At 54.8% G+C, this 14,211-nt stretch overlaps 1 protein-coding gene across 5 annotated transcripts in view; it reads left to right on the forward strand.

Annotated features, from left to right (window-relative positions):
- Positions 1–394: 394 nt before the first annotated feature.
- Positions 395–14,211, forward strand: part of TCOF1 (treacle ribosome biogenesis factor 1) — a gene marked incomplete at its 3' end in the record, with an annotated part of 39,317 nt that continues 25,500 nt past the window's right edge. For all 5 annotated transcript variants that reach the window (XM_079916678.1, XM_079916679.1, XM_079916680.1 and 2 more), the window contains exons 1-11: positions 395–525; positions 2,931–2,986; positions 5,824–5,975; positions 8,038–8,111; positions 9,075–9,261; positions 9,823–9,896; positions 11,739–11,966; positions 12,839–13,021; positions 13,245–13,472; positions 13,648–13,854; positions 14,017–14,199. In XM_079916678.1, coding sequence (XP_079772804.1) covers positions 418–525; positions 2,931–2,986; positions 5,824–5,975; positions 8,038–8,111; positions 9,075–9,261; positions 9,823–9,896; positions 11,739–11,966; positions 12,839–13,021; positions 13,245–13,472; positions 13,648–13,854; positions 14,017–14,199 — 1,680 coding nt within the window. In that variant the 5' untranslated portion in view covers positions 395–417. The remainder of the gene's footprint in view (positions 526–2,930; positions 2,987–5,823; positions 5,976–8,037; positions 8,112–9,074; positions 9,262–9,822; positions 9,897–11,738; positions 11,967–12,838; positions 13,022–13,244; positions 13,473–13,647; positions 13,855–14,016; positions 14,200–14,211) is intronic.

The following is a 14,211-nucleotide window of genomic DNA, read 5'->3' on the forward strand; positions in this document are numbered from 1 at the left end:
GAGTGGGTAACTGCAAGTTCGGGTCTAGAGAGAGCTGGAGATTAGGATGTTCAGAGATGAGTAAAACCTGACCGCAGCTGTCAGACAGCTAAGTGGAAGACAAATCTCCTCCAGGAACGAGTCCGAAGGATTTAAGAGGAAGTCATTCGAATCGTGGCCGGCCCAGGAGGCGTATCCGGGTCTGACCACGCCCTCCCAGCCAATGGGAGGTCTTGTTGTCCTCCCTGCCTCCGCCCCTTACACCCACCGGAGAGGGGCCGGCCACTCCTGGAGATAAGACTACATGTTCCGGCGTGCCGCGCGGCGGGTGAAGGAGGAGCCGGAAGTGGGAGGCGCGAGGTCTAAGGGCAAGAGGGAAGTGGCGGGCGGGGACTGAGGGGGGCGTGCAGGTAAGCCGACAAGCCGGGGGTTGCGGGCATGGCCGAGGCCAGGAAGCGGCGGGAGCTGCTTCCCCTGATCTACCAGCATCTGCTGCAGGCGGGCTTTGTGCGCGCGGCGCGGGAAGTGAAGGAGCAGAGCGGCCAGGTAAGCGTGCCCGGGCCGTGTGCGAGGGCCGCGTGCAAGATCTGAAGAGAGGAGGCCCGCGCCTCCTCCCCTGGCGGCCTGGAGGGCGCCCAGAGCCGGATACCCGCGGTGATCCGGGACGCGGCCTGGGGTGCCGAAGGAGGCTCAGCCTCTGCTCCCCACCCCTGCGGCTCCCAGTTCTTATGGGCCTCAGTTTCCCTGTCTGTGCACTGGGCGGGCCGGGACGTGAGATATGACTCTCAGGGCTTTATAATCCCCGCGCCCCTTACCTCCACGCCCTTCCTGGGAGCGGCAGTTTAAAGTTTCCGAAGTCTCGGGCCACGTGGCTCGGCGCGGCTCCTTGGGGCGAGAAGGTTGCTGCGAGTCTGAGAGGTGGATTGCGACCAGCTCTGGTGGGGCGAAAGAGCGCCGAGAGAGGGGGTCTGAAGCCCCTTAATTGAGCTGGAGCTCAAGCCCTTAGCAGCCCTTCTGTACTGAGTCGGACAGCTTTGGGATTCGAACTCGTGGTGCAGTCATTTCACTTCATCCGTTCTTTGAGCAGCTGTTAATCTGGCGGTCAGAGTGCTGGTGACAGAATAGTGAGCACGGTCCCTCAATTCACTGTTTAGAGTTTACAGTCTGAATTTGGTAGCGGAGATAGACATAAATCAAAGAACCATAAAAGCACCCGTACACTTAACACTGTCTTAAGTGCCAAGAACGAGAGGCATAGGGTGCTAAGACAAGAATGGCAGCTTGCCCTCGTCGGGGATATCCAGGGTTGCTTTCCTGAGGAAGTGGATGTTGCTTTGAGATCTGAGAGAAGGGAGGTGGATATTCCAAGCAGAGGTGCAAATGGTTGCATATGTACTGCCCCAGAAAGTTGACTGAAGTGTGGAGTACAAGGGTGATAGAGGTCCCCGGGGAGACAGAGGAAGGGAGTTGGCTTACTTTGGTTTTCATCTGAAGAGCAGTGGTAAGCCACGGGGAAGTTTTAAGCTGGTATGGTGGCTACTGACTTGGTTAATCAGTACCCCTTGGCTGTGGTGGAGGCTGTGGTCATGATGCTTGCTCTCAGGACCTCCTGGAGAAACTAAAGGCTGATGGGCCTTACGACATTACCTGTGCTTTTTCCAGTTTTCTTTGGACCTCGGTAGCCCTTCTTACTCCAGTTAACATGACTTAACAGCTACAGGGGATGAAGGAGAATACCCATCTGCTTTGGGGCATTTACCTAAGCAAAAGCATCCTGCCCTCATGGAGCACACGTTCCAGCAGGAGCCGAAAGATGACTGATTTTTTTTTTTTTTTAAAGTTAATGATACAGTGTGTGGGGTGATGGTAGGTGCTAGCTATAAAAATAAGGCAGGTGTGGGGGGATAAAGAATGTCAGAGTTAAATTATCTATATAGGGTGGTCAGGAAACCCCAATGAGAAGGTGACATTTGGGCAAGGACCTGAAGGAAGTGAGGGAGTGAGCCGTAGAGTTGGCAGGAGAGAGCATTCCAGACAGCAAGAATTGCAAGCCCCCATGCGGGCGGGGTGCCCTGACAGATTTGAGGGACAGTGAGGAGGCCAGTGTGCCAGGGGCAGAGGAGAGTGAAACTGACACTTTCAATTACTGTCAGTTACATTCTCAATGTTACTGGCTCCTGTGCTGGGCTAGATGGTCTCCATCAGGCCTGACAGCAACATCTTAGGTGGGTACTGCTGTTATCCCCATGTTAGAAAGAAAGAACCAGAAGTTTGAAGAGGTGAAGAGAGTAGCCCATCCAGTTAACACAGGCGCTCTGCCTGAGTCCAGGTGCACCCTCTTGACCACTCTGCCTAAATCCCCGGCACTGCCCTCGCCCCACATTACTCACTCAACCTCCTTGGGGCACTTGACACCCCAGGTTCTTGATATTTGCAGAGGGAATAGGCTTCTGATCTTGGCTCCAAAGGCCTCTGCTTCTACCAAAGGACTGGCACCATTTGGTTCCAGTCTCTTCCCAGCGGGTGAGCTGACAGCGCGGTGTCTGGGCTGTGGTTCGTACTGTCCTGGGGAGATTGACCAGCCTGGCTTTTGAAAGCCTTCTGAAAGGTCAGGGGTAGAAAAAGCCCTGTCTCGTGGCATCTAAGCCTGGAGAGTGCCAGGGAGGCTGGGGGCTGGATAAATGCTAGCCTGGAACATTCCAACTCTAATCTTCAAAGGTACTCCTCACCAACATGTTGTCTTAAAAGGTTTTAGCTGGAAATACTTGCCCTGCTTGTCTCTGGAAGGTTTGGGTGGTACTGGAAGGGTCAAGCAGACATACTTCCCAGAGCAGAAAGACCCCCTTCTCAACCACCTCTCTGTAGATGATGACGTTGAGAGAGTGGGGCCCAAGGAGGACCCTTACTGTGCTTGGGGGATTGATTGCTGCTTTCTCTTTACTTCTCTGCAGAAAAGTTTCCTGACTCAGCCTGTAACCCTTCTGGACATCTACACACACTGGCAACAGTAAGTCTAATGGGACTGAGAGAGTACAGCAGGGACACTGCAAGCCCTCAGCTTGGGATCAGCTAGGTTACTAACCTGGTCTAAGATCTGTCCCCATAGCCCACCGTAGATACTGTTATCACCTCCAGGAAGCCAGGTCACAGATACGAGTGTCTGGTAATGGAGAGGACACTGAGCTGTGATCAGTGCCTCTTAAGGACAAAAGCTTCTCAGCAGCTTTTATTATTCATTCAATCAGTAAACATTTATTGAGTAACTGCTGAATGCCAGGCTTTGTTCTAAGTACAAAGGTATTGTCATGAGTGAGACATACATGGTTCCTTCTTTCCTGGAGCTGACATTGGAGTCCAGGGAGGTAAGCACACCTCAGAAAAAACAAATGAGTGTAAAATTATAGTGGTAGTAAGGGTTATGCAAAGAGGTGCCCAGTGCCAAAACTACCTAAACAGGTTAGCCTAGCCTCATTTGGGGGTTTAGGGGAGGCCTCCCCGAAGTGACCTTTGATTTGAGAGCTGCAGGTAGTAGGGGAGTGAACGAGGCAATAGGTGTGGAGGGGCCAGTAGAGCGTACCTGGCAGAGGGAACTACTGGTCTGAGGCCTGTAGCTGCGGGCACAGTGCAGACGAGGCTGGACCGTAGGCAGGGCCCACTCCATGCAAGGCCTGATCATCCATGGGGAGCAGTTGTGTCTTTGCCCCAAGAGCCGTGGGAGCCATGGAAGGGTGAAGCAGAGAGTGGTGAGATCACTGCAGCGTGGCACGACCAGTCGAGGCTGTGGATATCATTATCCAGGCAAGAGCTGACGGAGCTTGAGGCAGTAATAACATGGGAGGGAGACAGTAGAGTCCAGGAATGTGAGAGGATGAGATGAGGGTCTGCGGATGGCTTGGAGAGGCAGTCTAGTCCACTCCCAGGTGTCTGACTTGTACACCTGAATGGAAGGAACCCAATTTGGAGGGAAAGATTTCAAAGACATGTTGAATGTGAAATGCCTGTAAAACCTGGGAAACAAGGAGGGGAATAATCTAAGGACGTATCAGCAGAGGAATGGTTTGAAAATGAAAGAGGGATAATCGTTCTCTCCATGAACTGGCCTGACCACAGCCAGCTACGGGAGTGAAGGACCTGCAGTCATGTCCCATGAGGAATGATAGTGAATACTGAACCGTCTGGGATGGGAAAGAGATGTCAGAGGGGCAGGCAAGGGACCTCTGTATGCACCTCTTTGAAGACCAAGGGAGTGGGGTGTTCCCTGGGGCCCGAGAGGCTGAAGTGGGACCCACATGTACCTGCTTTAGGAAGACAGGTTTCAGCTTCTGAATAAAAGCAGTGGGTCATCAGAGCTCTCCAGAAATGAGGTAGGCTACAGTGGAGTTGTGAGTTCCTTGTCATCAGAGGTGTGTAAACAAAGGCAGGCATGGTGTGGAAGGGATCCGAGCTTCCAGTAGAGAGCTAAGGTCTTTGAGAGCCCCATCAACCCTCAGTTCTTGGCTCTCCTCTGCTGCTGAGGTGAGCACAGGGCACACCCCCACTTCCTTTCGCACTTGCCTAGGTGTCTGTGTGTTTGCACAGCACTTCCTTCCCCAGAGAACTCCTTCAGTGAGCCGCAGCACACGCCCTTCCCCGCCACCAGCCCCTTCTGTGGGTGAGGAGTACTGACTGGGATGAGGACCTCACAGCCTAACCTAGTGGTTCAAACCCAGCAACTAGCCGTATGACCTTGGACAAACTTGGCCTCCCCAAGTCTGTCTCCATCCATAAAATGAAGATAATAATGGTAAAGTGCTAAACCTAGCCATTGGAGGCATCCCCCTCCCACCCCCACTCACCTCCGTATTTATCGAGCACTTACTGTGAGCCAGAACTGTTCTTGATATAGCTGGGAACAACCCAGAGAAAAATCCCTGCCCTTGTGAAACTTACATTCTGTTGGGAGGAGAGAGGCAGAGTGAACTGATAACATGTAGTAAATGAAACCTGTTTTTGCAGAAGATTCCCTGGGAACAAGGGACCCAAGCAGCACATCCCAAACTGGCAGAGCAGCATCCGTCCCATCTGGAGAACATGGGGCACAGACAGTGACTCCCTCGGGGCAGGAGGCTGGGGTCAGGGGAGATGATGCTCGAAAGTTCCAGCAACTCAGCCATCTGGGTGCTTATCCTCCCCAGTGCCTGAGACTTACTCTTTGACTCTGGGCAACTCACTTGCCCGTGAGACTCATGCTATGTGCTCAAGGTACTGAGGGAGCTGGAAAAGTTTCCTGCCAGCCCTCCTCTCCAGGGGCCTGGCTGTGCAGTGGGGGCTTCAAGCAGGAAGTAGGTAAAATAACAGGAGAGAGGAACGTGCTCTGAAGAAAATGAAACAGGATGGCAGGGCAGAGAATGTCTTAGGGGAGGGGGGGTGATCAGGGAGGGCCTCTCTGAGGAGGCTGTATTCGAGTTGAGGCCTGAAGGACAATAGGGACCGACCTGGGCAGACTCTTCCAGGAAGAGGGCACTGCAGGTGCCACAAGTTCTGGAGGAAGGAGGAGCCTGGATGGTGCTGTGAAGTGTCTGTAGTGCCGGCACTTAGCGCTCAGTGACTCTTAGCAGCTGTTATATAATATTGTCCACCCTTCCTGAATATTTGAAGACTCATAGACAATTGTAAAAATACGATGAAATGAGTGAAAATGCAGAACACAAAATTGTATCTAACACTGTGTTTCATCACTGTTTAAACTCTCTTCATGCATGTTTCCTTTGGGGGCAGGGAGGATGTGGGGAGGTCTTCCTTTTCAACTCTCCTGGGGTTGTCCTTGTCACCCGGTTGAACTAGCCAGTCACCCTTGTCCTGCAGAACCTCGGAGATTGGCCAGAAGCGGAAGGCAGAGGAAGATGCAGCCCTGCAGGCCAAGAAGACCCGCGTGTCAGACCCCATTACCAGCTCCGAGAGCTCAGAAGAGGAGGAGGAGGTGGCGCAGGAGGCAGAAGCAGGAACCACCAAAGCCAGTAAGAGCGCTGTGTGCCAGGGGCTCAGCTCAGTGCCCTGCACCTTTCAGGAACAGGCTGTTGTACATTGGATTGTTCCAGGGGAGGGTCCACCTCCAGCTTCTCCTTCAGTGAGCCCTCAGAGGACCGGCCCTTTTAGAGGGAAGGTTGGAAGGGTCCCACATACCTATTTCAGTCTTGATTTGAGCCCTTCCTCTGGGCCAGACATCGTGTCCCAGGGGCTAGGAATCCAATGGTGAACAAAAACATGGATGGCCCTTACAGTCTAATTTGGGGTACGTGGAGTCAGCCCCTCCAGTGGGGCCCAGGAGCTGCATTTTTACAAGCCCTCCAGATGATTCTGGTAAAGATAGAAGCCCACATTTTCAGAAGAACTGCTAGAGAGATTTCAGAGAGGGCAGCTGGCGGGCACCTCTTCTGTGTGCTTACGGGCTGCTTCAGGAGTTGCCGATCTTCCTGTTATTTTGGAAGTGTGCAGGTTAGCACTGGCAGGCCGTCCCGGGCACTCTGGTGTCAGGGTGTTGGCAGGGGTGACCTGGGGAGGCCTTCACAGCCCCTTCTCCCCATGTTCTCAGGGCAGTTTGTACTTTAACCAACAGTGGTCATAGCTCCACAGAGGAATTATCGTTCTTCTTTGCATTATTGGTTTTTACTTACATAGAAGATAATTTCTTAATTTTTAAATATGTTTTCTGATTGTAAAAGAAATACAGGCTTTGTTATGGAGTATTCATTATAGAATATGTGAAAATTACTTTTCAGAAAGGTAGGGAAAAATTACCCATATTCTTGCCACATATAATTTGGCAAATTATTCTTCCATTTATTTTTCCTGAACATGTTTTTTCAAATACTTGAGATCATACTGAATATGCATTTTATACCTTGCTTAATCTTTTAAAATTATAATGCAAAGCAAGTTCACTGTGAACTGTACAACAGCATACAGAAGAAAAGTGGGAGGTTTCCTGTTCCCCTCGCCTGCTCCCCTTCCACTCCCTAAATGTATCTCCTGGAGGGGAGCCTTACAGTGCTCTCCTTTGTATCTGAAATCATACAGATAGACATCCACATTTGCCTACGTCCATACCTACACACTATTTAAAACAAAAATTGTAAAGTTTCCTACTGACGGGCTACTCGATATTAATAAATTTTTTAAGCTCTAACAATGGAATTATAATTATACTTTTTAAGAGTCCTCATTGAGAGAAACATGCTGAAATAGCTGTGGGCAACATGGTATGATGTCTGATGTTTTCTTCAGAATAATACTCAGCAGGGAAGGGCGAATGGGGGGACAGCTGAAATAAGATTGGCCACAAGTTGATAACGGTTGGGGCAGGGTGGTTTTGTACACTTTCTCTCTACGTAGGAACGGGCTTAACATTTTCCATGATTAAAAATAGAGAGAGAGGGAATTAAATGTCAGGAAAAGAATTAGATCATATCATTCATCTCAACAACATCCTGTTTATTTCACAGCATACATTAGAAATCTTTCCCTAATCTGAGCTCTAAGGAGACGATACCCCCGTGTAAAAGCAACAAGAATCTGGAAATCTCGACATCTAACAGGGTCCCGGTCTCATGGTTCAGCTACTTCTCCACTGAGAAACCGCTGAATTCGAGCAGCTTTCTCTGTAGACCTGGGCTGCCTGACCTGCTCCTGTCTCGCTGAGCGACGTTAGGGCTGCAGTGTGGCAGGTAGCCTGTGGGAATGGCACCCCTGGAGTTGTGCGGGACCTCCGGGATAGTATGCGGCAGGACTAGGAGCCAATCCCTTTTCCTCTGGGGGCTTCAGCGTCTCGTGCCACCAGGGAATTGGGACCCCATCGGGGATGCAGACACATGCCTTTCATGTCGTCACTCTCCTCTCTTGCTCCTGGGGGATGTGGCTGATGCACCACCGAGCTCTTTCCCAGTCCAGGCTCAGCCTCAGATCTCATGCCAGCCCCAGGCAGCCATACCAGTCGAATTATTAGGCGAGCTGAGCCTGTTTGCCACTCACCCATGAGAACATGCTCATCTGGCTCACCCAACCAGTGTTTGTGTCTTGCAGTCCCGGCACTAGCATCTACCAACTCCTCAGCCACGGGGATGGTTTTGCCTTCAAGTGTGAAAGAAAAAGCCAAGGTGAGTGAGACCACCTTCCAAGCTGTCGCCCGTGGGAGTTGAAGTGCCCTGTAGGACACAGTCCCCTGTGTCAGAGAAGGATAGGGTTGTGGGTAATTGCCCAACCCTCGGATTGGATTCAGATCTTGGATTCAGATCTCAGCCTCAGTCGCAGTGTGATTGTGGTCTGTCCCTTCACCTCTGTCGGCCTCAGTTTTTTTTTTCTGTAAGATGGGGCTAATACCTACCGCCATGGGCCACTGGGCACATTACACACCTGGAAGAGACAGTTCCTTTCCTCCTCCAGCCCTGCATCCACCTGTTCACTCGGCAAATCGTCACCAATACAGTTATGTTCCAGGCACTGCACAAGGCAGTGGACACACCAGAGCAGATAAGACACTGGTGGCTCTGAAAGCTTGAGAAGCATTTTATTTTGGGTTTTTTTTTTTTTTTGGTTGTTTTTGGCCGTGCCGGGGGGCTTGTGGGCTCTTAGTCCCCCGACCAGGGGTAGAACCTGTGCCCCCTGCAGTGGAAGTGTGGAGTCCTAACCACAGGACCACCAGGGAACTCCCTCAAGAATCACTTTCTAGGCTGGAAACTACTTGGAAAGTAGAATATCCTTTTTTGGTCATCCACAAAGCAGTGTCACAGGCACGTAAAGGATTATGTCTCTGATATTGCCTGTAGCATTAGCAAAAAATATGTAGAAAGAATTATGAGGCCATGGTAATGTCCACAACAAGATGCTCCTTACCACTGAGCAAAACTGCTGTGTCCCAAGAACTGTAATTCGGTTCTCTCCACACCTCTGTGAGGGGAGGTACCATTTTTAGCCCCACTTTGCAGATGAAGACACTGAGGCTTAGGGAGGTAGTGTGCCCAAGCTCACAGGGCTAGGAAGTGGTGGAGCTGGGCTCAGATGTGGTCTGTGCTCTCATTTGCCAGGCCATACCCACTGTCTGTCACTCCTGTTCTGTGTAGGCAAAGACCAAGAAAGCCAGCAAGACAGTGAACTCCACGGCACACCCTGCCTCCGGGAAGGCAGTGGCCCACCTCCTCACCAGGAAGTCACCCCAGAAGGCGGCAGGGCCCTCTGCAAATACCATCCTGGTCTCAGAAACTGAGGAGGAGGGCGGTGTCTCGGCCCTCAGAACCACTGTCAAGCCTGGTGAGCGGCCCTGCCCCTAGGACCAGGCCCCCCGAGTGCGGGCTGAGGAAGCAGACCTGGGCGCTGCTTTGTCAGGCCCTGGGACCCTCTGGAATTCAGGAGGTTGTCTCTATGACAGCGAGGACAGCCACCTCAGGCCATTTTCCCCTCCCCGGGTGAGGAAGAGTCAGCTGCAGGGACACCTCAGGCCTTGCGAGGGAGTGTGAGCAGCCGGGGTGGGCTTGGAGCCCTTTCTGGCTTATTGCTCTCAGGTGGGTGCAGGGCCTGCTGCAGAGGCTCAGAGGCTAAGCTGAGAGGCCTGGGCTTGCCTCCATCTCCCATGTAAAATAGGCGTCTGCCCTGCCTGCTGCTGTGTGCTGGTGGAAGGAGATCATCTGAGCCATCAGCTTCTGGCGCTCGTGTGCTGGGACCTAACATCACAGGCCTTACCGGGGCCTCAGAGCCGCGCAGGAGCTGCAGCGGGAGCGCTCGCACCTGGCCCTGAGTAGTTGGCGTGGAGGGTGCCGGCGAGGGGTGGGCGGGTCTGGAAAGGCCCTCAGTCCCTCCTTGTTTATTCCTCAGGAATGGCGGCCGCCAGCCAGGCCGCCAGCTCCAGCGAAGACACCTCCGGCTCGAGCGATGAGACGGACGTGGAGGTAATTGCCGCCCATCCTCAGGAGCTGCCCTCTGCAAACCTCTAACCCTCCTGGGGGCCTGGCCGGGGCCTCACCTACCAGGGGCACCAGATCAGTTCAGCAAGGGTGTCAGGGTGACCGGGAGCTGGGAAGGCTGAGGCCTGCGGAGGCGGGGAGCCAGGCACTGCTCCCTGCACTCTAGGCAGGCGAAGGTGTGGGGCTGGGGGGAAGAGACGCCATCCTGCCTGTGAGGTGGGGGGAAGCCTTCCTGGGATAGGCGGCACTGGACTGCGGCCTTGACGCACAGGAGGCTTCACCCAGGAGGGAGGTAGGGGGAGGGGTATTCGAGCGGGAAGAACTGCACGAGCAAAGGCCCCGGGGCAAAGGCCCCGGGGCAGAAGCATGGCTGTCCAGGGCATTGGGGTGTGGGTGAGGCTGCTGCGGAGGCTCTGGGCCTGCTGGTGAATGCCAGGCCTCAGCACTGGCCAGGGGTAGGCAGGTCTTTTAGTCAGTGGCCGTGTCTATTTTGTGAACCGTGACCTGGGAGGAGTCCCCGCTGGTTATTCCTTATTGTGCACCTTCCAAGCGCCAGGCCTTGGGGAAACAGTGGTAAGCAGGACGGGTGGGGTTCCTGCTGCTGTGGGGAAGTGGAGGGGTCCCTCAGAAACTTAACTGCCGTGGTGATGGTTATTATGAAAGGGAAATGTGGTGTGGAGAGCTCTGAGGCACAGTAACAGGAATGTGATGCAGACAGAGGGACAGCAGGGGCAGAGGCAGACACAAAATGAGTTTGGTGCTTTTAAGCAACGGTGATCTGCGATTTCATGAATGAGGCATAAAGTGATACAAGGTGAGGTCAGAAGTAGGCGGGGGCCAGATCCATGCCTGACCACGAGGACTGCTGAGAGGAATTTGGGTTTTATTCTGGAGGCTGGGAGAAGCCACTGCAGGGCTACAGGCCCAGCGGCAAGGTGGCCTGACTTACGGTTCGGAAAGATGGCTGCTTGTGGCCTGGATCGGAGGACAGTGCTGAATAGATGTAATGACGTGGTTGAGGGCTGTTGGAGTAGTGCTGGCAGGAGACGCTGGTGCCTGGCGCCAGGACACCCGGGGAAAGGTGTTGCAGAGGGAGAAAAGTAGCATTCAGGGATGGATTGCCCTGGCCCCCACGGTGCTTCCTACCTTGCCTTCCTGCCTTAGCCAGTCACCCACGAAGGTAGAGACCTTGCTCCCAGCTACCCCGGGCCTAGCTGTGGGCTGCTCCCCACATTCTGTCCCACCGTTGGGTCCTCGTTACAGCCAGCCGTAAGGACGCCCTGGGCTCCCATCCCCCAGGCCCTGCCAAGGGAACGAGCGACACTCCTGGCCCTGGGAAACCAGCAGCCAAACACATAGCTTCAGTGGGCCAGAGCCCAGAGAGGGAAGGAATGTGCCCCAGGAATCTCAGCAAGCCAGTGCCAAGACTGGGGTTCAGAGCCTAGCCTCCTGGCCCTTGGGGTGGCCACCATGACAAGATACTGTAGCTGGAGGGACAGTCATGAGCTGTCCTGGTTGAGAGTGGCTGCCCCTCTGCTGGGCCCTGTGTGCCAGGTGGGAGAGGAGCATCGTGGTTGAGAGCTCTGCCCCTAGAGCCATATAGACATGGGTTCAAGTCACAGCTCTGCCCCTTAGTACTGGTGTTGAGTGGTTTAACCTCTCTGAGCCTTTTGCCCTTTACTGGAAAATAGGTGTAAAGATAGTACCTGTCCTAGGGAGTTGTTTGAGAACCAGGTGACATTAGGAAAGAGCTTTACAAACTATGAAGCATCTTATACTCCTCAGGGGTGGAGAGGATTATTCTCTGATTCCATCGCCTTGTTCCAGGTGAAACCTGCAGTAAAACCACCACAGGTCAAAGCCTCGGCAGCTGCGGCCAAGGAGTCTCCAAGGAGAAGGGCAGCCCCGACCCCAGGGAAGGCGGGATGTGTGACACCCCAAGTCAGAGGGGGTGCCATGACCCCAGCCAGCAGGGCCAAGAAGCCAGAAGAGGTCTCAGAGAGCAGCGAGGAGTCCGAGAGTGAGGAGGGGGCCCCTGCGGGGACACCCAGCCAGGTGAGGCCCAAGGGAGGCCTGCTCCTCAGGGTTCCCTGGTTCCCTGGCCCCGAGACTGGTGGAGAAACTGTGTAATGAGCACCTTCCCTGCCAGAGGAGACTCGCCTTGGAGTTTGGGGAGAGGGAGGCGGGGCTATGGGAGTTGAAGGGCAAGGGCACCTGGTTTTGCTCCACCCGCTTCTGGAAATGACCTTTCCTGTCCAAGCAGTGGCCTGGAGTGGCTGCTTCCCAAAGGGCAGGTGCTGCACCCCACCCAGTCAATAACCACTCCCTTCACCTCAGTTTCCCTGTCTAGTAAATGGGCTGCTGTCCTTGTCCCAGCTAGTCCTGCTGTGAAGGGACTTGAGAAGTTTTAATTACCTGGTCCTCTGGCTTCTCAGGCCAAACCATGGCTTGTTAGCAAACAGGAATCCGCTTCCATTCCATCTGCTGGGACCCCCTTCTCCTTGCTTGGGTAGCCAGAGCTGCAGCTGGGCATGTCCTAAGGGAAAGCCAGAGAGGCTGGGAAGCTGTTGGAATCAGAGAACAGGGAGGAATAGGGGTGAGACAGGTGGTAAAAGGCCCCTGGGAGCCCTGAGCCTGCCCACCCTGGGGCAGGGCCATCATGGAGAACTGCTATAAGGAACTGGGACCCAGGGGATGAGGCAGTAGTGGTCAGGTGAAATGGGCAGGGGTTGTGAAGGCCCCGGGAATGAGGAGGTATGGCCATACTGGCTGGCCGGCCATACCGGCTGGAGCACCAGTCAAGGTGGGGAGTCCAGAGAGAAGCAGGGGGTCTTGCGAGCCTCACTAGGGCTTCGAGCCTTATTCTTAAGGTGTCACAAGGGGGTTTTCAGAAGGAGGGGAGCAAACTGCACTTTCTCTTTTACTAGGTGAAGACCTCCCAGAAAACTGTCCAGGTCAGAGCTGCCTCGGGTCCTGCCAAGGGGACCCCTGGGAAAGGGGCCACCCCAGCACCCCCTGGGAAGGCAGGGAGGCCAGAGAAGGACTCGGAGAGCAGCAGCGAGGAGTCAGACAGCGAGGAGGAGACGCCAGCTGCCCAGACCCTGCTGCAGGTGAGGCCTGGGGAGGGAGAGTCCCACAGCCAGCACCCCATCCCAGGAGGCCTTCAGAGGGCTTGTTCTCTCGCTCCACACGCACCCCAGCCGTGCTCAGAGCCCTGCGCCTTCTCACCATGTGGTGTGGTGTCTGCGGTGTCCTTAACCCTGTCCGCTCTCCTGTGTTTCCTCACGCCCACCGTCTAGTCTCCCTCCCCTGATACTGTTTCTCTCGCTCCAGGCAAAGCCCTCAGGGAAGCTCCCCCAGGTCAGAGCCACCGCAGCAGCACCTGCCCAGATGCTTTCCCCTGGGAAAGGGGCCCCTCCAGCACCCCGTGGCAAGGCAGGGCCTGCAGCCATCCAGGCCCAGACCAGGGGGCAGGAGGAGGACTCAGAGAGCAGCAGCGAGGAGTCAGACAGCGAGGGGGAGGCGTCCACAGCCGTGCCCCACACCACGAGCCTGGCTCAGGTGAGGCTGGAAGGATGCCTGGCCCGGCCCTGTGCGTCGCCTGAGAGACCCTGTGGGCCTCTCCTCCTCTGCACCCGGAACTGCTGCCCTCCATCCGCCCTGCGCACCTCCTGTCTTACCTCACACACATTCCTCCCAAGCCCCCTATCCTGACCCTGTCCTTTGTCACTCCCAGGCAAAGCCCTTGGGGAAAAACTCCCAGGTCAGAGCTGCCTCAGCCGCAAGCACGGGGCCCTCAGCGAAGAGCGCTGTCCCAGCGCTCCCTCAGAAGGCAAGGGCTGTAGCCGCCCAGGTGGCAAAGTGGGAGGAGGACTCGGAGAGCTGCAGCGAGGAGGAGTCGGACAGTGAGGGGGAGGCGCTGAGAACAGCAGCCTTGACCCAGGTGAGGCCCCTGCTGTCAGGCTCTTCTCTCCGGCTCAGTGCCGGAAGCCCCATCCCCCTCCGCTCACCATGCCTGTTGACCCTCTCTGTCTCTTTGTCTCTGCGTCTCTGCACAAAGCCACACTTTGGGTGCTCTCCCCTGAGCCTGTGTGTCTCGCTGCAGGCAAAGTCCTCGGGGAAAGTCCTGCAGGTCAGACCTGCCTCAGGTCCCACCCAGGGCCCCCCTCAGAAGGCCGGGCCTGCAGCCACCCAGGTCAAGACCCAAAGGTCCAACGAAGACTCGGAGAGCAGTGAGGAGGAGTCAGACAGTGAGGACGAGGCCCCTACAGCCAAGACTCCAGCCCAGGTAGCTGCCCCC

The sequence above is a fragment of the Stenella coeruleoalba genome, assembly GCF_951394435.1.
Source record: "Stenella coeruleoalba genome assembly, chromosome: 3".
Taxonomy (NCBI): Eukaryota; Metazoa; Chordata; class Mammalia; order Artiodactyla; family Delphinidae; genus Stenella; species Stenella coeruleoalba.